This window comes from Pristis pectinata, chromosome 1 (genome assembly GCF_009764475.1).
Source record: "Pristis pectinata isolate sPriPec2 chromosome 1, sPriPec2.1.pri, whole genome shotgun sequence".
Lineage (NCBI taxonomy): Eukaryota > Metazoa > Chordata > Chondrichthyes > Rhinopristiformes > Pristidae > Pristis > Pristis pectinata.
The window spans coordinates 1,731,855-1,757,619 of record NC_067405.1 but is presented as its reverse complement, the minus strand read 5'-3'; the positions used below and the strand labels follow the sequence as shown (position 1 = coordinate 1,757,619).

The 25,765-nt window shown below is 52.2% G+C and overlaps 1 protein-coding gene across 8 annotated transcripts in view; it reads left to right on the top strand.

Annotated features, from left to right (window-relative positions):
* tns1b (tensin 1b) overlaps nucleotides 1-25,765 on the top strand; it is a 290,940-nt gene that overhangs the window by 187,526 nt on the left and 77,649 nt on the right. For all 8 annotated transcript variants that reach the window (XM_052014032.1, XM_052014038.1, XM_052014015.1 and 5 more), the window contains one exon: nucleotides 16,219-17,409. In XM_052014032.1, coding sequence (XP_051869992.1) covers nucleotides 16,219-17,409 — 1,191 coding nt within the window. The remainder of the gene's footprint in view (nucleotides 1-16,218; nucleotides 17,410-25,765) is intronic.

Below are 25,765 nucleotides of genomic sequence, written 5' to 3'. Positions count from 1 at the left end.
CGATGAGGTAGACAGGAGCGTGTACACCGCCCTGTGACTGACATCAGTGACCTGACTGGCGGAGTAGAATCAGTGGGGAGGCTCTCTCACCCTCTGCTGGAGCCATTTCTGATATTGTCACTGCTTTTCTCCTCATAACTTATATGACTGCGTTTGCGGATCAGCTTCATGTGCCTAGTTTCCAGGTGTGGCGTGGTTTGATAAGCTTTTTCCTTCTGGACATTTTCACCTGTATACTTCCATCCCCTCTCACACCTGAGCAAGGGGCACCTCACGGAGGAAGGGGAACCTCTGGAATTCCCTTCCCTGGACTGTTGTGGAGGCCGGATCACTGGGGAGGGAGATAAATGTTTGAATGATCAGGGATTGAGGGTGATGGGGAACTGGCACAGAAGAGGAGATGAGGCCTGCGGCAGATCAGTCATGAAGATGTTGTATGGTGGGGCAGGGTTGAGGGGCCGAGTGGCCTCCTCCTGCTGTTTACTTGTGTTCTCCTGCTTTCCCCATGTTGAGCGGAGATGTACGTCAGACATTTCCACCGGATTGTCACTCCATAGTCCACGTGTGCCTCAGTGCCAGCTCCTCTACAAGGGGATGCTTCACTGAAGTGCCATGATGGCTCATCTGAGGCCTCTATCACTGCTCAAGCAAACCAAGCACAGTGCAGTGTGGATTCTTAAAGATCCCTCATATCATTGAAACATGGATCTGAAGTTCACAGGGAAACAGTAGGATCATCAGTAGGATCCTGCCCTCCCCACCTCCCTCCCTGTATTCCATGCTCCACCGTCCTGTTAAATTCCATCACCTCCAGCCCTACCACCTCTCACCTCCCAGCCTCTTGACGCCCGTCCGACTCCCCCTCCCCCCTCTGCCTATCACTCCCCCCACCTGATCCACCTCTCACCTGCCAGCTCCTGCTCCAACCCTTCCCCCCACCTCTTTATACCGGCTCTCTCCCCTCTTTCAGTTCGGATGAAGGGTCTTGACCCGAAACGTCGACTGTCCATCTCCCTCCACAGCTGCTGCCTGACCTACTGAGTCCCTCCAGCATTTTGTGTGTTGCTCCAGATTCCAGCATCTGCAGTCTCCTGTGTCTCCAAGCAGCAGGAACACTGATCAAATGTGGGACTTGGACTGATAAAAATACTAACAGTTAACAGAGTACCAGGAAAAGGAGGGGACCAAGCAGGGACACACAACCTGTCCCAAATTCCTTAACTGAGCAAATAAGTTGTTGTCCAAGTAAGTTGATTCTCGTCACAGAATAGAAACAGAAAATGCTCGAAATGCTCAGCAGGTAAGGCAGCAGCTGTGGGAGAGAAATCGGGTTAACAGGAGAAGGCAGAGATAAAGATTTTAATTGGGAACTTTGATGGTGTGGAAGGTCAGAGGGTTAAAGTTTAGGAATCATGGAATGGGATTCCTTTCCCTCTCCAGATACACTCCTGGGAAAGGAAAGCATGGTTAGATACCATAGAACATAGAACAATACTGCACAATACAGGCCCTTCGGCCCACAATGTTGTGCCGACCTTCAAACCTCACCTAAGACTATCTAACCCCTTCCTCCCACATATCCCTCTATTTTAAGTTCCTCCATTTGCTTATCTAACAATCTCTTGAATTTGACCAATGTACCTGCCTCCAGCACCGCCCCAGGCAGCGCATTCCATGCACCAACCACTCTCTGGGTGAAAAACCTCCCTCTGACATCTCCCTTGAACTTCCCACCCATTACTTTAAAGCCATGCCCTCTTGTATTGAGCATTGGTGCCCTGGGAAAGAGGCGCTGGCTGTCCACTCTATCTATTCCTCTTAATATTTTGTACACCTCTATCATGTCTCCTCTCATCCTCCTTCTCTCCGATGAGTAAAGCCCTAGCTCCCTTAGTCTCTCCTCACAATGCATATTCTCCAAACCAGATACAGAGTAAAGTTCCCTCTACCCTCCCCTGTCATACAGTCCCAGGGCAGGGAGACAGGTACCATCCTGTAGTCACATTAAAGGTTGACCTTGACTTTGAGAAGAGGAGTTGATTCGGGAGTGTTGCTCCAGAATGTATCTTCAGCTGCAAACAGCCCTGCGGCTTGTATCTAAAAGCCCAGTTACTTCCATCCTGGGGTTGGGGGTATGGGAGCACATATTGGACTAGCAGCCAGAGACTCAAAGCCCTGATCCAGAGACATGGGCTTGAATCCCACCATCCCATCAGTAATGGGGACCACAGCGTTGTTGTAATAATCCATCTGGTCCATTGAAGTCCTTACGTGGTCTAGTCTAGTCTATATGCTTAACATATGAGGAGCACTTGATGTCTCTGGGCCTGTACTTGGTGGGTGAGGGGGGATGTCAGTGAAACCTACTGGACACTGAAAGGCCTGGATAGAGTGGACGTGGAGAGGATGTTTCCATCAGTGGGAGAGTCCAGGATCTGAGGGCACTGCCTCAGAATAAAGGGACGTCCCTTTAAAACTGAGATGAGGAGGAATTTCTTCAGCCAGAGGGCAGTGAATCTGTGAAATTTGTTACCACGGAGGACTGTGGAGGCCAAGTCATTGGGTGTATTTAAGGCAGAGGTTTATAAGTTCTTGATTGGTAAGGGGGTTAAGGGTTACAGGAGAAGGCGGGAGAGTGGGGATAAAAGAATCAGTCATGATTGAACGGTGGAGCAAACTCGATGGGCTGAATGGCCTAGTTCTGCTGTATCATGGACTGAAATGTGACCCCAGACTCAACAACAAGGATGACTCCTGACTGCTGTCTCAGTTCAGAGGAGTAGTTGGGGATGGACAACAATTACCAGGGCTGCCAGCAATGTCCCGTGAAGAAATGAACACACAAAACGCTGGAGGAACTCAGTGGGTCGGGCGGCATCTGTGGAGGGAAATGGACAGTCGACGTTTTGGGTCAAGACCCTTCATCAGGAACTTTTGAAATATATTTCTGGTTTGGCTGCTCCTGGAGAACATGGCAGGAACACTTCTCTTCCTCACTGTGCCTTTTTCAGCAGTTTATTTCACTTGTGAAATTTGGGAATGGGTGTTCGGAACTGGCTCTACCACCGTCCCGATACAAAGTCATTGACTGTTCCTCTAGACGTTTGCTGAAGAGCAGACAATGGTCAGTGCCACCTGCATCTTCTCTGCGCATGAAGCAGTCCATAGCTGCAGCAAGACCTCGACCACAGTGAATATAGTTGATAAGTGGCAAGTAACATCCACGTCACACAACCAGCTCCAAAAAGAAGTCCAACTACCTACCCTTGACGTTCAGTGGCAATGGCATTCCCATCACCAAGTCCACCATCACCATCCTTGTGGTTACCTTTGACCAGAAATTCAACCAGATCAGCCACATAACTGCTGTGGCAGTGGCTGGGTGTCTGCAGCAAGTGGTATAGCTTCTGACACTCCAACGCTTTGCCACCAGCAAGGCACAAGTCAGGAGTGCCAGGGAACACTCTCCACTTGACTGGATGAATGCAGCTCCAACTATGTGCAAGAAGCTTGATGCATCGAGGACAAGTCAGGCAGATTGACTGGCACAAGGCGCTGGAGTCTGCAGCAACACACAGACTGCTGGAGGAGTTTTTCACAGGACCTCGGTACAAGTGACAATAATAAACCAATCCCAATACCAACAGCGGGTCAGGCAGCATCCATTGGAGGGAAATAAGCAGTCGACATTTCGGGTCGAGACCCTTCATCAGGACTGGAAAGGAAGAGGGCAGAAGCCAGAATAAGAAGGTGGGGGGAGGGGGAGGAGCACAGGCTGGCAGGTGACAGGTGAGTCCAGGTGAGGGGGGGGGGGAAGTAGGTGGGTGGGGGAGGGGAGAGATGTAAGAAGCTGAGAGGTGATGGGTGGAAGGGGCAAAGGGCTGGAGAAGAAGGCATCCGGTAGGACAGGGCAGTGGACCGTGGAATAAAGGGAAGGAGGTGGGGAACCAGAGGGAGGGGATGGGCAGGTCCATCCACAAACACTCGGCCTCTCCACCACTAATGGAGTGGCTGCAGGTGCAAGTTACAAACTGAACGGCTGTTCCCCAGCTGGGCTCACAAGCCCACAACCAAGGCCAAGGCCAAGGGTTCCAGTTGCATGGGAATGTCACCAACTGCAGAGGAGACACAAGAGACGGCAGATCCTGGAATCTGGAGCAACACACAATCTGCTGGAGGAACTCAGCAGGTTGAGCAGCATCTGTGGGGGGAAGGAATTGTTGACATTTTGGGTTGAGACCTTGCATCAGGACTGGTGCAGGGTTTTGACCTGAAACATCGACAGTTGCTCCCCCCCCCCCAGAGATGCTGCTTGACCCACTGAGTTCCTCCAGCAGACTGTGTGTTGCTCCACCACGTGCAGCTTTCCCTTCGTGTCACACAAGGAGGCAGCTCACCGCCACTTTCTCGGGGTGCTGAAGGATGGGCGACCCATGCTTGCAAGCCATGCTCGTCAGGTGAGACCTGACACAGATCGGGGGATCGCTTCGTCGAGCACCTTCGCTCCATCCACCACACCAGCCGGGATCTCCCGGTGGCCAGCCATTTTAATTCCATTTCCCATTCCCACACGGACATGCCTGTCCACGGCCTCCTCTACTGCCAAGTTGAGGCTAGCGGCAGATTAGAGGAACAGCAGCTCATATTCCGCCTTGGTGGTGTCCAACCTGACGGCATGGACATCAATTTCTCTAACTTCCAGTAACCACCCCCCCGCCCCTTTTTTCCCATATCCCACCGGCCCCCAACACCCCATCTCTCTCCCCTCCCACGCCCTCTCAATCTGTCCATCATCCACACCTTCCTCCCACTGGTTCCAGTCCAGATGAAGGGTCTCGACCCGAAAAGCTGACTGTCCATTTTCCTCCATAGATGCTGCCTGACCTCCCGCGGTTTTGTGTGTTGTTCCATGCTTTCAACACCGCCCCTTACCCAGCCTCTTGATGTTTTGCTTATTTCTCCTTGGAACCCGTTTGTTACCCCAGCAGCATCTCTGTCATCTGCGGTGAGGGCTTCACTGTGCTTAAGGCGAACATGAGTTTGGAAGATATTCCCCAGTACTTTAGGGCAGCATAGTGGCTCAGCGGGTAGAGCAGCTGCCTCACAGCTCCAGAGACCTGTGTTCGATCCCGACCTCCGGCGCTGTCTGTGTGCAGTTTGCACGTTCTCCCTGTGACTGTGTGGTTTCCCCCCCGGGTGCTCCAGTTTCCTGCCACATCCTAAAGATGTGCGGGTCGGTGGGTTAATTGGCTGCTGTAAGTTGCCCCCAGTACATAGATGAGTGGTGGATTCTGGGGTGAGTTGATGGGAATGTGGAGAGTACAAAGTCAATGGGATTAGTGTAGGATTAGTGTGAATTTGTGTTTGATGGTCGGCACAGAATCAGTGGGCCAAAGGGCCTGTTTCCTGAAGACTTGGGCCATCCCAGCAGGGGCAGACGCTGATCTGAAAGTGTGGACCTGCCACAGGGCTCTCAGGTCAGTGGTGGAACCAAACACCGAGCAGGAGATAGTGGCGGAACATTGAAGGTCTGGGAAGAATGGAGCTGGGTCTCAGTCCCAGCCTGACATCTGTAGTAGATTTAAGCAGCCCCTTGTGTAATACCTTCAGTATGTGCTATTTAATACCATTCTATTTCAGTAATGTTGCAGCTTGGCTTGTCTTCAAGTTTTATTTTACAACTGGGGATGGCCAAAGTGAGGTCATCGCCCTGACTGGGGATTGGATCACTCCTACTCACTAGTTTTAATAAAAGCTCCCGTGTGACCCCTGAATCGCTTTTACACTCCAGACCAAAAGCAGCCCAATTTACGGGGAGAGTGGGGCTCCAGTATGCCTAAAAATGTAGCGATACGCAATCCACCTCCACTTTAAAAGGGAATGTATATTTTTAATCAAGCGATCACTTTTCCTGTCAGCGCTGGTCCAACCAATCACTTTGGACAGACGGTGTCTGGACCCCAAGCACCACTGCCCTCAGATGAAGCATCGAACGCCCATGAAGCCCACAGTGGGTTTGGTCTGCTGCTGGGGGGGGGCAGTGCTGGGGCCACAATGGAACTGCCAATGTTGTCTCAGTGTTGTGTCTGGGAAGTGAAGGCTGTGGCAAAGGCTCACAGCATCAGACAGTGTCCAGGCAGCAAATCACACAAATCACAGGCCAACTTTATGAAAGAGCACTCTCCTTCCAACAGGGGACGGACGAAGGCTCGTAGCGCTGAAACAGTAATGGTGGCATTCCCACAATGTTCAGCTTTTATTTCCATTTCCTGCATCTACAGTACATTTCTTTTTGTCCTATTCTGTTCTGCATTTGCAGTTTTCCAGTGAGTGGCTCAAACCTGCCCCCACCTGAGGAACAGCTCCCGATAACTTCAACTGGACTATGGGCAGGAGCAGGATCTCTGGATAGTTTCATCTAATACAGAGCTCACTGGGTAGTGATCAAAGACCCTGGCTGATTTCCCCTCTGTATAACCCAGGGGTCACTGGGCAGTAGTCAGCAGCAGGAATTCAGGCGTCACTAGACAATGATCGGCGGCAGGAACCCTGATTTCCTTTCTTTCCAAACCTAAGAGTGATCAAAGGAAGTGTGTGTGCACGTGTGTGTGTGCACGTGTGTGTGTGTGTGCAAGCGTGTGTATGTGTGTGTGTGTGTGCACATGTGTATGTATGTGTGTGCGTGTGTGTGTGCACGTGTGTGTGTGTGTGTGCACATGTGTATGTATGTGTGTGTGTATGTGTGTGTGTGTGTGTGTGCACATGTGTATGTATGTGTGTGTGTATGTGTGTGTGTGTGTGTGCACATGTGTATGTATGTGTGTGCGTGTGTGTATGTATGTGCGCATGTGTGTGTGTGTGTGTGCGCGTGTGTGTGCACGTGTGTATGTGTGCATGTGTATGTGTGTGTGTGTGCGCGTGTGTGTGCACGTGTGTATGTATGTGTGTGTATGTGTGTGCGTGTGCATGTGTGTGTGTGCGCGTGTGTATGTATGTGTGTGTGCGTGTGTGTGTGTGTGCATGTGTGTGTGTGTGTGCGTGTGTGTGTGTGTGTGTGTGTGTGTGTGTGTGTGTGTGTGTGTGTGTGTGTGTGGCCTGCGTTTGTTGCCTGGTTTATGATTACATTAGCAAACAAACACCAAAATAGCTGCGGAAAGCAGGCAGAGTACTAAGTGTCCAGGCCCACTGCACTCAACCTCTGGGCACAGGCCATCTGTCCGATTCATCACGTCGGGTGAGATGGTGTTGGGGGATGGGTGGTCAGACCGAGGGATTGAGAGAATGGGGACAGACTGAGTTACAGAGAGAGGCAGGGATTGGACAAGTGGGTCTGGCACAGGAAGAGAGGAGAGAGGGAGATGCACAGGGAGATAGAGAGATTTAGAGAGTGGAGTTTGACAGAAAAGGGGAAATACTGTATATGGAGAGAAACTTGAAAAGAGAAATTGGTAGAGGGACAGAGGTGTGTAAAGAGAGCGCGGAGGAAGACAGACAGAAAGAGGGACTGAAACGAAGGATGATTAGCAAAGAAATGTAGAGATAAACAGCAAAATTGTGGTACAAAGCAGACAGGAAAAGAGCGATCCAAGGATTGGGAGAAAAGAGAGGTACAAATGATAATTGGCTTTAGAGTGCACTGCTGGTCAGGTGACTGGTTATAGACGAAGGTTTTCAAAGGGAATTGGATTAATATTTGAAGGAGAAATTTTTGCAGAAGTGTGGGGAAAGAATAAAAGAAGGAACGGAAAGGATTGCTATCAACGCTAGCGCAGGTTCTAGGGGTCAAACAACCCCCTCTGTTGCACAGTTCTGCGTCCAGGAGGTTCATTTTTACAGCAACATTTCTAACCACAGAAAATTATAAAACACCTCACATCCAGTGAGGTATTTTGCAGTGCAGTCACTGTTGTACAGGGAGAAATGTACAGATGGAGAACAAATATCCGTGGTCACTAATGTACGTTAGAAACAGAAACTGCTGGAAACACTCAGCAGGTCAGGCAGCGTCTGTGGAGAGAGAAACAGAGTTTCAGGTCTGACACCCTTGGTTAGAACTGAGACAGAGAGAAAAATGTTGGCCTAAGTTGCAGAGGGTGGGGGAGAGATGGACAGGGCAGAGAGAACCTCCATCAGACTAGCTTGATTTCCCTCTACCAGTTGACGACAGGTCTTTGACCTGATTTACTCTGTTCCTCGTCCCACAGATGCTGTCAGCATTTGCTTCATTTTTATTTAATGCGTCAATCGATCCCATTATGTAAACGCTATCCCACCCCACCCAATCCACTGTCCCATCCAAACTGACCCACCCAGTCCAAGCTCCCTCCTCATCCTCCATACCCCCCAACCACTGCCCATCCACAATCCTACTTACCACCAGCAATACCGCCCTCCTTCCTCCATCCTACCCAAGGGCAGGTTGTCGGATAATCCGATCAGCCAACATAACCTACTTCAGGGAAGGAAGTCCACAACCAATGTGGTTGACTCTTAACTATCTCCTCAGTCTGAAGGCAAGTCAGGGATTAGCAATAAACGTCCTCATCCCATGAACCAATGAAATCCAAACCCCATTCCCAATCCAACCCCTCTTGCACCCCACCTCACCCAATCCCTCAATTCTTCCCTGCATCCTGCAATCCCATCCACTAGTGATTTATTTAATGAGTGATTCCTTTTGGGTGAGGGATTGACCCCAGACTCCTCTTTGCCCTTACTTCCATCCCAATACTTTGTGCATTGTTTGTAGGTATCAGTCTCCTCCAGTGGTAGCTGCTGTCGATGGGTCTCGTTACATGTAGTTAGTGTTGATAGTGGGTGCTGGACATTCTGTTTGCATTGTTCCAGTTCTTACATCCTCAGATAAAATTCCAAAACTATGAATCATGACGACTGCCTAAAAACATTTAAGTTAAAAAAAATCAGCTCTGCCTGTGGAAGGAGCAGCTGGAAAATCCGAGTCTGCTGATTGTTGGGATCTTTCCATGACTGTGGTATGTGTTTGGAGATTGGAAAAATAAGTCATTTTTCCTCAGTCTGTTGTACTTCTCTGCAGTCACTCAGGACTGACTCTCCCTGAACTGATGTCACCCCTGAACACATAGCTGGGAGATGATAAGTGTATACCAGGTGGAGGCTGTTCTTACAGCCACCAGACACACACTTCCCACTCACACACATACTCTGTGCAAACAGCATTCCGCTAAGCTCTGCCCACTTTCTGAGTCTCTCTCTCTCTCTCTCTCTCTCTCTCTCTCTGCATTTTGGATTTTGTGCTCCTCTTCCCCCATCCAGCATTGTCAGCTCTAACCCGGATTGGAAAGTCACCCCTTTTGGGACGGATAATTGGAGGTAGGAGGTAGGGTCCGAGGTTCTGTGCGAGGTGTTTGCTCCTCGGTTCTGGGCTGCTGCCATTTGGATGTATTTACTTCTACAGCTTTGTCTTTTCCCGGGACCTGAGAGTTCTGAAGCCGGTGTGTTTTGTTTGTGGGAGGAGGCAGGTTCAGCAGTGCTGACGAGCACTCCCCTTGGTCTCCGTTGTGCCTGACAAAGGGGCAGAGTTGTCCGGCAACAACTCATTCTGACGAGAACTCAGCGTAAACTCTGTACCACGGACCAAGATCCCACCTGACCACTGTGCATCACCGAGCATTTTCTGTTTTTATTTCAGATTTGCAGCATCTGCAGTTTTTGGTTTTGGCGGGGGCGTGGGATGGAGAAGGTGTGAAATTGTGTTGCGTGCTTACACAGAGCGGTGAAGGGGCTGGTACTGGGCAGCTGAAACCCAATGGTTGTTTCTGTAACCAGGCGCCCAGGGCGAGGATTTACCTGACCTGCAAACCATGGGATCTCTGTGGCTTTTCCCTTGCACTTCCGCTCAAGATATCTTTCCGGATACCTGGAAGTGCGAGCTGATAACAGCAGGACACGGGCATCAGGGACCTCAGGGCCAACTGCCCACCCCCTCCCCAATCAGACAAGGGTTGAGGAATGAACCAGGACGTGGACAGGGTTCAGGAGGTAAAGTCTACACAGGGAAACAAAGACTGTTTGCAAAAAAAAGTTGATGTCTTAAAGTCTCCCAAAATAATTGGCATGCTGAAAGGAAAGAAGTGAGGACTTTCGGTTGCTTGTTTCCAGGGCTAGGCGATGATTGGCAACACCTCCATCAACCCCTCTGGGTCCAGGATTACTTGCTCCCACTCTGGTTCAGTAGGGTCTGAGGCGGCTGAGGAACCACACACTCTGGCAGAGGATGTGATTACACTGGAGAGGGGGCAAAAAAGATTCACCAGGATGTTCTGGGACTGGAGGGCTGGAGTTATAAGGAGAGACTGGATACTCTGGGAGTGTTTTCCTGGAGCAAAGGAGGCTGAGGGGTGACCTTGTACAGGTTTACAGAATCAGGAGAAGCATCGATAAGGTGGATGGCCGCAGACCTTTTCTTAGAGTAGGGGAATCTAAGAAAGCACAGGTTTAAGGTGAGAGGGGAAATGTTTAAAGGGGACCTGAGGGGCAGGTTCTTCCACCCAGAGGGTGGTGGGCGTACGGAACGAGCTGCCAGAGGAAGTGGTAGAGGTGGGTATAGTTACAACATTTAAAAGACATTTAGACAGGTCCATGAATAGGAAAGGTTTAGGGGGGTTGAGCCAAATGCAGGCAAGTGGGACTAGCTCAGGAATGGACCAGTTTCCATGCTGTATAACTCCATGAGATGGGGCAGGACGTGGATGACAGGGTGGGGCAGTGGGAGCTATGGGTCGTGGTGTGTCTGTCCTCCCATTTTACTGGGTTTCCATGTGTTCCTGACCAATGATCTCCTGGTTCCTGGTGTCATTATGAATGCTCCTTCCCAATGCTGACCGATTACGAGCCAGGAACTCCCATGAGTCATCAGGGACATTACGGATTTTCAGGGGGGGCTTGGAGCTCAGGATAGTGACACAAGAGACTGCAGATGCTGGAATCCAGGTGAAGGGTCTCAACCCGAAACATCAACTATCCATTTCGCTGTATGGTGCTGCCTGACCTGCAGGGTTCCTACAGCATTTTGTGAGTTCAGAATAGTGTCTTTCTCAGGAGTCAGGGGTCAGGTATGTGACATGAGACTTGCCCATTAGAGCTGTAATAGTGCCCCAGTGCTAGGGATGTTGGTCTGGGGGAGGACACTGGTTTGCTTATCCCAGCAGGATTGTGTGGAGACAGCACTGATGGTATCTCTCCATCACCTGAGGTGTCTGCTGTAGGTGTCCCTTGTCTCAGGGCATTCAGGACGATGCCAATTTGTGCTGGGTGTGTGGGCTTGATCTTCATGGCTGAGCTGGCATACAAATGATGATGGTGAATTTTATCAATGAACTTGGCCTTTAAGGAGCGATGACTCCTGAGATATGGGAAGTTTTCCTGAGTCTCACTGTGTACCTTGACTGTTGAGGGTTTTATTGTGCCGTGGGTGCAAGTTCATAGAGACCTTCGCTCTGAAGATGGTTAGAAAAAGGCCCATTGCCTCTTTAGTCCGTGGGAGGAGGTGGGTGAGCACCCTCATGATGGTGGACAGTAAGGAGACCCCTCTGTAGCCACTGCAGTTAGATTTACCTCTGTTCTAGAAACTGGTCAGAACTATGGCATCTCTGAGGTTCCCTAGCATGTCCTCCTGTTACCAGATGTTGGAGATGAGGCTGTAAATTTGTATCTGGAGTTCCTCACTGCCATTTTGGAACTTCAGCTGGGAAACCAGGTGGTCCCCAGCCTTGCTGCTTGTCAGATGACCTGTGGCCTTTACAACTTCTTGTCACTTTGGGTGGAAGCAATGCCAGCCCAGATGGTTTGGTGTAGGATGGAGACCAGGATACTCATATCGAGCATTGGCTCACAGTTGAGTAGTTCTTTGGAGTTTAATTGGATGTGTGAAGTGTTGCACTTTGGGAAGTCAAATGTAAGAAGAAAGTATACAGTAAACGGCAGGAGCCTTCGCAACACTGATGTACAGAGGGATCTTGGCGTGCAAGTCCATAGCTCCCTGAAAGTGGCAACACAAGTAGGTCAGGTGGTAAAGAAGGCATATGGCATGCTTGCCTTCATTGGTCAGGACTTTGAGTATACAGGTTGGGAGATCATGTTGCAGCTGTATAAAACTTTGGTTAGGCCACATTTAAGAGTATTGTGTGAAGTTCTACTCGCCACACTCTAGTAAGGATGTGGAGACATTGAGTGGGTACAGAAGAGGCTCAACAAGATATTGCCTGGATAGGAGTGCATTAGGTACAAGGAGAGATTGGACAATCTTGGGTTGTTTTCTCTGTACTGTCGGAGGCTGAGGGGAGACCTGACAGAAGTGTGTAAAATTATGAGAGGCATAGATAGGGTAAATCGTCAAAGTCTTTTTCCCCGGGTGGAAATGTTAAATGTTAGAGGGCAGAGGATTAAGGTGAGAGGTGGAAAGTTTCAAGAAGATATGAAAGGCTTTTTTTTTACACAGAGCGCGGTAGGTAGCTGGAACGTGCTGCCAGGGAGGTGGTGGTGCAACATTTAAGAGGCATTTAGAAAGGCACAAGAACAGGCAGGGAATGAAGGGAGATGGACTATGGACATCCCTCTGATGGACATCCCTCTAACAGACATCCCTCTGACGGACATCCCTCTGACGGACATCCCTCTGACCTCTTGCTTGGATAACAACACATCTAAGTCGTGTGAATGTCAAGAGCAGGGCTGTTGGCAAGTCTTGGTGCTGGTTGTGACAAGGTAGGCAGGCACGGTGGTGTAGTGGTTAGCGTAATGCTTTACAGCACCAGCGACCCGGGTTCAATTCCCACCACTGTCTGTACGGAGCTTGTACATTCTCCCCGTGTCTGCGTGAGTTTCCTCCGGGTGCTTTGGTTTCTTCCCACATTCCAAAGTTGTGGGCATGCTATGTTGGCGCCGGAAGTGTGGCGACACTTGCGAGCTGCCCCCAGAACACTCTACACAAAGGATGCATTTCACTGTGTGTTTCGGTGTACATGTGACTAATAAAAATACCTTATCTTAAGTATCATCTTCGAGATGACTAGAACATAAAGGCAAAGATGTACTGCTGAGGCTTTATAAGGCATTGCTCAGACTGCATTTGGAACATTGTGAGCTGACCCTGGAGAGGGTCCAGAGCAGGTACACAAAAATGATCCCAGGAATGAAAGGGTTAACGCATGAGAAGCGTTTGTTATCTCTGGGCCTGTACTTGATAAGATTTCTTTATTAGTCACATGTATATCAAAACACACAGTGAAATGCATCTTTTTGCATCTTGTGTTCTGGGGGCAGCCCACAAGTGTCGCCACGCTTCCGGCACCAACGTAGCAAGCCCACAACTTCCTAGCCCGTATGTCTTTGGAATGTGGGAGGAAACCGGAGCACCTGGAGGAAACCCACGCAGACACGGGGAGAACGTACAAACTCCTCACAGACAGTGGCCGGATTTGAACCCGGGTCCCTGGCGCTGTAAAGTGTTATGCTAACTGCTACACTACCGTACACTACACTACCTGAAGGATGATGGGCCATCTCATTGAACCCTACTGAATACTGGAAGGCCTGGATAGAGTGGAGGTGGAGAACATATGTCCATCAGTAGGAGAGTCTAGGATGCTAGGGCACAGCCTCAGAAATAAAGGGACAGTCCTTTAAAACTGAGATGAGGAGGAATTTCTTCAGCCAGGTGGCGGTGAATCTGTGGAATTCGTTGCCACAGGCGGCTGTGGAGGCCAAGTCATTGGGTATATTTAAGGCAGAGATGGATAGGTTCTTGACTGGTAAGGGGGTTAAGGGTTACGGGGAGAAGCCAGGAGAATGGGGTTGAAAAAAAGAGGAATAAAAAATTCACCATGACAGCAGAATCAATGGGCCGAATGGCCTAATTCTGCTCCTGTATCTTATGTTCTCATGGTCTGAAGTAGTTTGTCAGGAGAACTCCACTGGAGCTGACTTTCTTCACTTCTTCCGCCATTCCAGAAACTTGTGGGCTGAGGTTCCTGAAGGTTGGAGTGGAAGTTCTCCTTGGCCTCATCCACAGTATCACTGGTGCTGATGACAGTGCTGGCTCTGCATTAGGTCAATGGTCCTATCCCACGGAGGGAGTCGCTGAGAGACCAGATCAGCTCATTCCTGATGGCAAATCCCACCACAAAAGGATGGTGTGTCTTTTATGCCTTATCCCTTCATACCCACCATCTTTGTCCTTCTAGCTGACCACCTCCTGCCTGTTGAGTCTCATTCAAGGTGGCAATGTTGACTTTGAAGCCCGCAGTCCCAGGTCTAGATCTGATGGGGCTCTCCAGCAGGGTCCGAGGTTCTGAACTTTCATGGTATTGGTATTGGTTTATTATTGTCACATGTACTGAGGTACAGTGAAAAACTTGTCCTGCAAACTGATCGTACAGGTCAATTCATTACACAGTGCAGTTACATTGAGTTAGTACAGAGTGTATAGATGTAGTACAGGTAAAAACAATAACAGTACAGAGTAAAGTGTCACAGCTACAGAGAAAGTGCAGTGCAATAAGGTGCAAGGTCACAACAAGGTAGATCGTGAGGTCAGAGTCCATCTCATGGTATAAGGGAACTGTTCAATAGTCTTATCACAGTGGGGTAGAAGCTGTCCTTAAGTCTGGTGGGACGTGCCCTCAGGCTCCTGTATCTTCTACCCAATGGAAGAGGAGAGAAGGGAGAATGACTATTCAGTTATCTCACCAGTTCCAGCTGCCAGTGATGATGCGGGTGAATCTGTCCCCACCAATCGGTTGGGAACGAGGGGGGAGAGCCCAGACTGCCTGCAGCCCTTGGGGAGACAAGCCCACCTGCCTCAGCTGCTACTGGAGGAACCCTGCCAGACCACTGGCCTCAGACAGTGTGGACCAAAGGAGGAACAATCTAGGCAGCCTCAGGGACCACCAGGCAGGGACTCAAAACCCTACCACGCAGGCAACTGGGGGAGGGGGTTGGGGAGGGCGGCGGGGGAGGAGGGGTAAAGAGACTGTGCCAAGAGATGAGGGTAACAATGCAAAGTGAGGGGAGATCAAAACTGCAGAAGGGAAGTAAGGAGGAGGCCATGTGGCAGGGTGCAGGAGAGAAGGTGGGGTCTGTAATAGCAGCACTGCTGGTGGGTGGGAGTTTAGGGGTCGGAGAGGAAATTCAAGGATGCAGAGCAAGTGTGGAAAAGCGAGGAGGTAAGGGTGGGGTGAGAGGGAGTGGGCAAGGCTGCCAGTACCTGGGCCCAGCTGTGGGTGGGATGATGGAGTGGGCAAAGATGGCAGTGCCTGGGCCCAGCTTGGAAGAGAAGGCTGCGTGGGCAGGGCGCCAGGGCACTGTGTTGGCAGGCCTGGGGCTGCTGTATGGGAAGGGTTTGGGGTCATGGTGTTGGCGGGTGCTGGGCCCAGTGTGGGCAGGGTTTGGGGCTGTGGTGTTGGCAGGGTCCCAGCATCGTGGTGTGGGTAGGTCCCCGAACCACAGCAGGCAGAGTTTGGGGCTGTTGAGTGGTCAGGGTCCCTGGACACCCTATGGGCAAGTCCTGGCCCTCCCAGCACTGCTGTGTGGGCAGGGTTTGGGCCAAGGTGTTGGCGGTCCTGGGGCTGCTGTGTGGGCAGGGTGCCTGGGATGTTGCGTTGGCAGGGCCTCGGGCCAAGAGTGGGCAGGTCTCGAGACACCTGATGGGCAGGTCCCGGCCCTCTCTGGGCCGCTGTGTGGGCAGGGAGGGCCAGGGCCGTGACGTTGGCGGGTCGAGGCCCAGTGTGGGCAGGGTTTGGGGCTGTGGTGTTGGCGGGTCCGGGCCCAGCATGGGCAGGGTTTGGGGCTGGGTGTTGACAGGTCCTGGGAGCATGTGCAGAGTTTGGGGCTGTTGTGTGGGCTGGGTGCTGGGCTGCTCCTGGCTCTCCCTGGGCCGCTGTGTGGGCAGGGTTTGGGGTCATGGTGTTGGTGGGTCCCGGGGACATGGTGAGGGTCGGGTCCCAGGCCGAGTGTGGGCAAGGTCCCGGGACACCCTATGGGCCAGTCCCGGCCCTCCCTGGGCCGTGGTGTTGGCGGGTACTGAGCCCAGCATGGGCAGGGTAAGGACTAGGGTGCTGGCAGGTCCCGGGGGCAGGGTGTGGGCCACGCCCGGCCCTGGGCCCTGCCTCCTGCCCCTCTAGCTGCTGCGGGATCCGGGGTTCAGCAGCCCGGCCTGACACCTATGTCTCTCCCTCACAGATGTGGCGCACACCCAGGGGCCGCTGGACGGGAGCCTGTACGCCCGCGTGAAGAAGAAGGCCTGGGCAGAGGGCACGGTGGGCCCGCTAAGCGCCGGTGCTGGGCCCCCGGCCAGCCTGCCTGACCACCTGGAGCACACGCTGTCCGTCAGCAGCGACTCAGGCAACTCGACGGCCTCCACCCGCACCGAGGAGCAGCCACCAGCCACCAGCGCCGGTATCACGCCCGAGGAGCGGCGGGAGCTCGACCGGCTACTCAGCGGCTTCGGCCTGGACGGCGCGGTGCCAATGCAGGCCCGGGCCTCAGGCCAAGGCCTGGGCCGGGCCCCGGGCTCCCGCCACGTGCTGGTGCCGGCCCAGGTGCACGTCAACGGGGACGGGCCAGCCAGTGGCGCTGAGCGGGAGACCGACATCCTGGACGATGAGCTGCCGGGCCTGGGCACCCGTTCGTCGTCGGATGGGGCGCTGCTGGCCGCCGCCTGCCCTGGGCCTGCGCCAGGCCCCGCCGCCCGCCCTCTTCCCGTGCTGTCGGCCCCGCAGCACGCCGCCTACACTGGGCCCGAGTGGGCACCGCGGCCGCAGATGGCCGTGCTGCAGCCGGGCAGCGCGGCCTCCGTGCCCCGCTCGCTGTCGTGCGGCTCCCGGCCACCGCTTCTGCCCCAGGCGCCGGCCCGTAGCACTAGCAGCCGCCAAGCCGTGCAGCGAGGCCTGAGCGCCTGGCAGCAGCAGGCTGCCGCCCAGGGCCCACCCAGCCCCCGCCACAGCCTGTCCGAGCCCAGCCTGGCCGCGCCACTGGCGCCCGGGCCCGCTTCCCGGCAGGAGATCGAAGAATCCATCGAGGCCCTCAACACGCTGATGCTGGGCCTGGGGGCTCCACCCTCACACCTCGGCCCCAGCCTTAGCCCGGGCCCTGGGGCACTGCCCTCACACCTCGGCCCCAGCCTGGGCCCCGGGGCGCCGTCCTCACGCCTTGGCCCCGGCCTCAGCCTGGGCCCCGGGACGCCGCCCTCACACCTCGGCCTCGGCCCGGGTCCCGCCGCTGCCACCCGGAGGGACGCAGACACCAGCCTGGGCCCCGGGGTGCCACCGCAGCCTCTCGCCCCGGAGAAGGCAGTCACCCCGGACACAATGGACGGCCCGCAGGACGGGGAGGACTACAGCCTGGAGGGGCTGGTGGCCCAACGTGTGGCAGGTAGGCCCCGGGGGGGAGTGAAGGGGGGGGGAGGGAAGGGAGGGAGGGGATTAGGAAGGGGAGGGGAGGGGAAGGGAGGGAAGGGAGGAAGGAGTGGAGTGGGGAGGAGGGAAGAGAAGGGAGGGGAGGGGAAAGAAAGAGGGGAGGGGAGAGGAGAGGAGGGTTGGGGGGTCTCCCGTGGCTTGAGGCAGCAGGAACGGGGGGGGGGGGGGGAGGAATAGTGGGGAAGGATTGGCGAGAGGAGAAAGGAGGGGAGAAGGGAGTGGGGGAAGGAGGGATGGGAGGAGGGGAGGGGAGTGGGAGGGGGATGCGAGGGGAGGGGAGGGGAGAGGAGAGGTGGCGGGGGTTCTCCCGTGGCTTGAGGAAGCAGGAACGGGGTGGGGGGGCAGGAGGAATGAGAGGAAGGGTTGGTGAGGGGGAGAAGGGGAGGAGGGGAAGGAGGGAGTGAGGGGTAAGGGGAGGAGGAGGGCTGAGGGGGAGGAATAGGAAGGAGGGGAGGGAGGGGTAAGGGGAGGAGGGGAGAGGAGAGGTTGGGGAATGGGTTGATGGGAGGGGGAGGGGGGTGGGTGGGATGGGGAGGCTCGGGGGGGGGGGAGAGAGAGCGAGAAGGAGCGGAGGTGGCGGGAGGGTGGGACCCGTGGCCTGAGGGTGGAGGACAGTGGAATCGTGCAGCTCAAGAGAGGGAGGTGTCGAGGTCTCTGAGGATGAGTTGGTTCGAGCAGGGGCCTGTCCCCCAGTGAACACATCAACTGGAGCTGCTCCCCAGCCTCTCCCCCCATCTCCCAAGCATTCCCGAGTGATGTTCTGCAGCCTTGTAGCTGCTCCTGTTGGGTGTGCAGGTACACCCTGTGATACAGGGCAGTCTGACGTGAGGGCGACCTGCATAACATCCTCAAAGCAGAGAAGTAAGATGAGCTGAGAGTGGTTAGAATGACCCTTTACTCACAGTTCCCCACCGCTCTGTCCTTGGCTCCGCACTTACACTTTCCCTTGGGATGAAGAGGAAGGCCATCCAGCCCATTGAGTCTATGCCGGCTCTCAGAGCAATCCCATCCGTCCTATTCTCCCATGTGTTTTCCTGTAACCTATTCTCTCTCACACACCCAATTCGCTTCCATCTCGTGGTAATTTACAGTCAATGATTAATCCACTGACCCTGCACTCCATTGGGATGTGGGAGGAGACCGGAGAACTTGGGGGAAAGCCAGGCGGTCACAGGGAGAACGTGCAAACTCTGCACAGTCAGCACCGGAGGCTGGGATCGAACCGGGGTCTCTGGAGCTGTGAGGCAATGGTGTTACCTGGTACGCTTCCAAACCCACCCGGTTTTCCCTGGGCTTGAGGAAGCACACATGATGGAATAACACAAAGGAATTTATCCGATGGAATTTCTGGAACTTAATGGGCAACATAACTGAAGATTGCAGGTGGACAGAGGGTAGAAGCTGTGGAATTGCCCTTTATGTGGAGTCTGGGACCAGGCTGTGAGTCTGCAGAGAGGGGAGGGAACAGCGCACAGAGAGAGACAGAGGTTTGCAACTCTCCCACAATCAGTAATGGCCGCTTGGTCACTGAGGACTGTTTATTAACCAGCCCCTTCAGTGAGAAGGGGGAAGCTGTGTGCAGAGCTCGGGCTTGAGGGTCTGAGTGAACTTTTCATGGTCCTCGGCAGCTCAGGTTTGCTGCCTCTCTTGTGATGCCCCTCCTGTGTGCTGATCTTCACTCTCCTGCCTTTTCCCCCCGTTACACCACCAGCTCCCCCTGCCTCCCCTGTAACCCACTCCCCCCTGCTCCCCCTGCCTCCCCTGTAACCCACTCCCCCCTGCTCCCCCTGCCTCCCCTGTAACCCACTCCCCCCTGCTCCCCACTCTGAGTCATAGAACATAGAACAGTACAGCACAATACAGGCCCTTTGGCCCACAATGTTGTGCCGACCTTTAAACCTTGCCTAAGACTATCTAACCCCTTCCTCCCACATATCCCTCTATTTTAAATTCCTCCATTTGCTTATCTAACAATCTTTTGAATTTGACCAATGTACCTGCCTCCACCACCACCCCAGGCAGCACATTCCATGTCCCAACTACTCTCTGGGTAAAAAGCCTTCCTCTGATATCTCCCTTGAACGTCCCACCCATTACCTTAAAGCCATGCCCTCTTGTATTGAGCATTGGCGCCCTGGGAAAGAGGCGCTGCCTGTCCACTCTATCTATTCCTCTCAATACTTTGTACACCTCTGTCATGTCTATTTCATTCACTCATTTGCCGCTACGCTCCTGAATGACTGTGCTTTTAACTTTACCCATGTAAAGTTACAAATGACTGCAAGTGATTGGGACTGGGAGACACCAGTCAGACATGCTGCTGACCACTCAGTGTACGGATGTGTCCCTGACTGAGAGATACCAGTGCCCCGAGAGAGAGGGACTGAGGCTCCATCCAGGGCTGCTTCAATCCCTTCCTCGTCCCACTGCTTCGTCTCCGTACCCTTCTGCTCTTGCCTGCGTCATGCAGCTCTTCCCTTTCCTTGCCTTCCTCCAGAGTACAACGCCAGGATTCGGGGCATCTGGCACGACGTCAACCCCTATCCATCCTCCCATCGCCGACGCTCACACACTTTCTCTGGTTCGTTCCTGCTGTTTCCCGCTCTTGTGTTCTGCATGTTGCCCTTGCCTCCTGCATGTGTGTGCTGCTACTTCTCGCCCAGAGTGTCTCAGTACATTGGCGCCTTCACTCAGTCCTTGCTGAAGCTCCTCCCTCTCAGCACTGCTGATGGTTTTTGTGTAACAAATGCCAAGGGTGTTTTCAGAATTTGCCTCCAGGGCTTTGATGCAGAAATCTCTCAGGGACCACTAAGGAAGAATCTGCAAGAGGAATCTGCTCTGATCCACAGTGCTTTTGGGGAGATTCCCTCAAGGCAGCATTTATCTTTGCTTTTTATCCCTTCCTTTGGAAGTATGTGACAGGATATTGTTGAAGGAACTCTAGATCTAACCTGTGCTATCCCTGTCTTGGAGGAGTACCACAGGATAATGTCAAGGGAGTTTTTCGATATGTAGCCCATGCTGTCCGTGCCCTGGGAGTGTGTGTGATGTGCAGTAAAGAGGGAGCATTATTCTGTACCTAACCCATGCTGTCCGTGCCCTGGGAATGTGTGTGATGTGGAGTAAAGAGGGAGCATTATTCTGTACCTAACCCATGCTGTCCGTGCCCTGGGAGTGTGTGTGATGTGCAGTAAAGAGGGAGCATTATTCTGTACCTAACCCATGCTGTCCGTGCCCTGGGAGTGTGTGATGTGCAGTAAAGAGGGAGCATTATTCTGTACCTAACCCATGCTGTCCATGCCCTGGGAGTGCATGTTGTGCAGTGAAAGAAGGAGCTTTACTCTGTACCTAACCTGTATTGCCCTGCTTTGGGAGTGTGACAGGGCAGTGTAGAGGGAACTTAACCCTGCGGCTAGCCTGTGCAGTTCCTGCCCTGGAAGTGTGCGACATGCAGTGAAGTTGGAGCTTCACCCTTATGTCTACCTCCTTCTCCACTGGCCCATAAACTGCATCAATGGACAGCACCGGGTCTGCTGTCTGCCAGATTTTGAATGTTCCATTTATCAGTGAGATCCATCCATGGTTGTTGGACCTGGGTTTACGTGTATTCAGCAAAAGTGTTTGTTTCTCGGCAATTGCTGTGATTGAAAGTCATCTGGACAAGCACTTAAATCACCACGACATAGCCCTATTATAGAAAAAACGTGGTTAAACTGGACAGAGTGCAAAGAAGATTTACGAGGATGTTGCCAGGACTCGAGGGCCTGAGTTATAGGGAGAGGTTGGCCAGGCTGGGTCTTTATTCCTTGGAACGTAGGAGAATGAGGGGAGACCTTATAGAAGCGTTTAAATTATAAGAGGCAGAGATAAGGTGGACGGTAACAGTCTTTTCCCCAGGGTATGTGTGTCCGAAACTAGGGGGCATAAGATTAGGGTGACAGGGGAAAGATTTAAAAGGGACCTGAGGGGCAACTTTCTCACGCAGAGGGTGGTGAGTGTATGGAACGAGCTGCCAGAGGGAGTGGGTGAGGCAGGAACAACAGGATCATTTAAGAAGCACTTGGATAGGTACATGGAGGGGCGGGGCTTGGAGGGATATGGGCTGAACGCAGGAAATTGGGACTAGCTGGGTGGGCACCGTAGTCGGCATGGACTGGTTGAGCCGAAGGGCCTGTATCCCTGCTGTATTGCTCTGTGACTCGATGACTCTAAGGTTGTAACCAATAGTAAGTGGGATTAATGTAGATGGGGGCTTGATGGTCAGCATGGACATGGTGGGCCGAAGGGCCTGTTTTTGTGTTGTACGTCTCTGGGACGTTTCTGAAGGATGCCGGGATGTGCTTAAAGGAATTATCAACAGCTTGTGTTCTGTAACAACACTCTGTGGAATGCATTACCTGAGGGGGTGTTGCAGGCAGATTTAAGAAGCTTCTATATAAACACTTGAATCGAAGGCTCTGGTCCTGATGTGGGTGAATGGGCTGGGTACAGATGGATGCAACAGTTGACGAGGACATAAGAGTCATACAGTATGGAAACAGGCCCTTTGGCCCAAATCACAACCAGGTTTGCTATCACTGACGTATGACGTGAAATGTGTTGTTTTGCAGCAGCAGTACAGTGCAAGACATAAAATCTATAAATTACAAAAATAACTAAATAGAGCAAAAAAAGGAACAGTGAATTCATGGGTTCATGGACCATTCAGAAATCTGATGACGGGGAGGGGAAGAAGCTGTTCCTGAATCATTGAGTGGGGGTCTTCAGGCTCCTGTACTTCCTCCCCGATGGTAGTAACAAGAAGAGGGCATATCCCAGGTGGTGAGGGTCCTTAATGATGGATGCCACCTTCTTGAGGCACCACGTCTTGAAGATGTCCTCGATGGCGGGGAGGGTTGTGCCCGTGATGGAGCTGGCTAAGTCTACAACCCTCTGCAGCCTCTTGCGATCCTGTGCATTGGAGCCTCTGTACCAGGCGGTGATGCAACCAGTCAGGATGCTCTCCACTGCACATCGGTAGAAATTTGTAAGAGCCTTTGATGACATACAGAATCTCCCCAAATTCCTAATGAAGTAGAGCCACTAGTGTGCCTTCTTCATGATTGCATCAATGTGTTGGGCCCAGGATAGATCCTCCGAGATGTTGTCACCCAGGAACTTGAAGCTGCTCACCCTTTCCACCGCTGACCCCTCAATGAGGACTGGTGTGAGTTCTCCCGATCTCACTGTGCATTCCCACTAGTCCCATTTACCCGTGTTTGATCTATATCCCTCTAAACCTTTCAGCCAAAGGGTTCAGAGGGATATGGGCCAAATGTGGGCAAATGGTGCACTGGAGTGTACGTTTCTGCGCCGTTGGGCCCTGTGACTCTACCTAAAGTCAGAATCAGGATGATCACGATTCCTGCATCATCTTGAAGGAAGCACATTTGTCCCGTCTGCCTGTTCCCAGTGATGAGGTGTAGGCTGCTGAGGGAGGGGAACCCATGGGTCCGAACGAGTGCCCCGACCATCCGGCCCGTGTGCCATCGAGGGAGGGCAGGGCTGATCATTGACCCTCTGCCCCTGGACTCCAAGCTTCTCCCTTTCCCCACCAGCTGCCTCTCTCAACTTTGTGAGAGGGGGAAGGTTTAAAGGGGATCTGATGGGCACATCTGAGAGGTTGGTGGGTACTTGGAACAATGGTAGAGGCAAGCACAGTCACAATGTTTAAAAGACATTCGCACAGGTACATGGATAGGAAAGGTTTAGAGGGATATGGGCCAAATGCACAGCACATCACAGAAACCAGCCTCCCCTCCATGTCTACACTTCTCGCTGCCTCAGTAAAGCAGCCGGCATAATCAAAGACCCCACCCACCCTGGACATTCTCTCTTCTCCCCCCCCCCATTGGGCAGAAGATACAAAAGCCTGAAAGCACGTAGCTCCAGGCTCAAGGACAGCTTCTATCCCGCTGTTATAAGACTATTGAACAGTCCCCTAGTACTCTGAGATGGAAACTTGACCTTACAATCTACCTTGTTATGACCTTGCACCTTATTGTCTGCCTGCACTGCACTTTCTCTGTAACTGTTACATTTTACTCTGCATTCTGTTATTGTTTTACCCTGTACTACCTCAATGCACTGTGTAATGAATTGATCTGTATGAACGGTATGCAAGACAAGTTTTTCACTGTACCTTGGTACATGTACCAATAATAAACCAATTCCAAATGTGGGCAAATGAAACTAGATTAGATGGGCATCTTTTGGGCATGGACAAGTTGGACCGAAGGGCCTGTTTACGTGTTGTATGACTCTGTGATCCGTCTGCACCCAGCTCTCGGCACTGTTAATACAGCACCTTCTGTGTCCGTGCCTGAGCGAGCCCTCCCGTTCAGAAGGCATCCGCTCTAGAGCTGTCTGGCATTTGCACGGCCTTCCTCCCCCGGCATTCCTCATTCTTCCGATTCAGCAGCGCCTAACTTCTCGAACAACGCTTTCTCTGAGTTCTCTTAAATTCCATCTGGCCTGGCAATGCCCCCACAAGCCAGGGCCAGTGTGTCCGCTGCAGATTGAATGGTAAGAATGAAATCTCAGCCTTTGAGACAGAGTCAAGCAGCAGTGGGTGTATATATGTGCCTTTGTGTTCAACCACTCCCCCGTCCGTGAAATTTCCCTGCAGGCTGCAGTTTGCAAGACTGGTGCCTTGTTCTATTGAGGGGCCAATCACATTTTGATGTCCCCCCCTTCCCCTACTCCATGTCCCAGGGAATGTACTGCTTCCTTAAAGGGCAAGGGACAATACCAGGAGGTGATAGAGCAATGACACAAGGAGACCAGAGAAGCTGGGGTTTCTCTCACTGGAGAAGAGGGAGTTAAGGGGGCATTCAAAGCAGATGCTCAAAATAATGAGCAGATAATGGAGAACCCGATCACACGCTAATCAGAGGACACGGAGTGAAGGGGATCGGCAGGAGAACCAGAGGGAGAAGAATGTTTTTATGCAGTGAGTTGTGATGTGGAACGTGTCGCCTGGAAGTACGGTGTAAATTCAGCAGAGGTTTGCATAAGGAGGAAGAATAAATTTTAGGGTTCTGGGATAAAGTAAAGCAGTGAGACTAATTGGAGATAATCACCATAGGGTGGGCATTAATGAGAAGGGCAGAATAGCCTCTTATGTATCATGGAGTGTGTGACAGGACAGTCCAGAGGGAGCTCTACTCTGTATCTAATATGATTTCTATTTCAAAATATACTTTATTCATAAAAAAAATTCTAAAATATGTTAAGACAAAAAGTTCAAGTCAACATCTTCAGAACAGATAATAGTGATAGAATTACACAGAATGGAAACAGGCCCTTCGGTCCAACTCGTCCATGCCAACCAAGCTGCCTATCCGAGCTAGTCCCATTTGCCCGTGTCTGGCCCATATTCCTGTAAACCTTTCCTTTCCGTGTATCTGTCTGAATGTTTTCTTGAACGTTGTAGTTGTACCCACCTCTACCACATCCTCTGGCAGCTCGTTCCACACGCCCACCACCCTCTGTGTGAAAAGGCTTTCTCTTCAGCCCCTTTTAAATCTTTCACCTCTCACCTTAAAATTAATATCCTCTTGTTTTAGACTCTCTTACCCTGGGAAAAAGACTGTGCCCATCCACCTTATCTATGCCCCCCCCATAATTTTATAAAGATCTAGAAGTCCTAGCCTATCCAGTCTCTCCTTGTAGCTCTAGCCCCCCCAGTCCCATTTTTGTAAATCTTTTCTGCACCCTTTTCAGCGTAATGACTTCCTTCCCATAGCTGGGTGACCAGAATTGTACACAATACTCCGAGAGTGATCTCATCAACGACTTGTACAGTTGCAACATGATGTCCCAACTCCTGTAATCAGTGCCCTCAAAGCATGCCCAGTGCCTTCACCCCATGTCTGCCGCCATTTTCAGGGAACCATGTACCTGTATCCCTGGGTTTCTCTGTTCTACAACTCTCCAGGGCCTTACCATTTAGACCTGTTCCACTGCCAGACTGATTTGGCCACTGATGCCTCCACATACTTGAACTTCTCACCATGGGAGTTTTAGAATGTCTGATTTCTTGGCAATTTTAGACCTGCAAAGAAGACAAGCCGGCTTTGGGAAGCAGAACAGCACTGATGGTTTTCCTCTGTTCACCCTCTTGCAGATGTTGGGGGTATCTTATGGCAAAACCTTAAAATCAGAAGGTGCTTCCTCACACGTGGGTCTGGCACTCAAGACCCAGAAAGCTGCAGCTGCCACAGTGAAGACTGATATGGTAGTGTTCAAAGGGTAATGGCATCAATAACTCG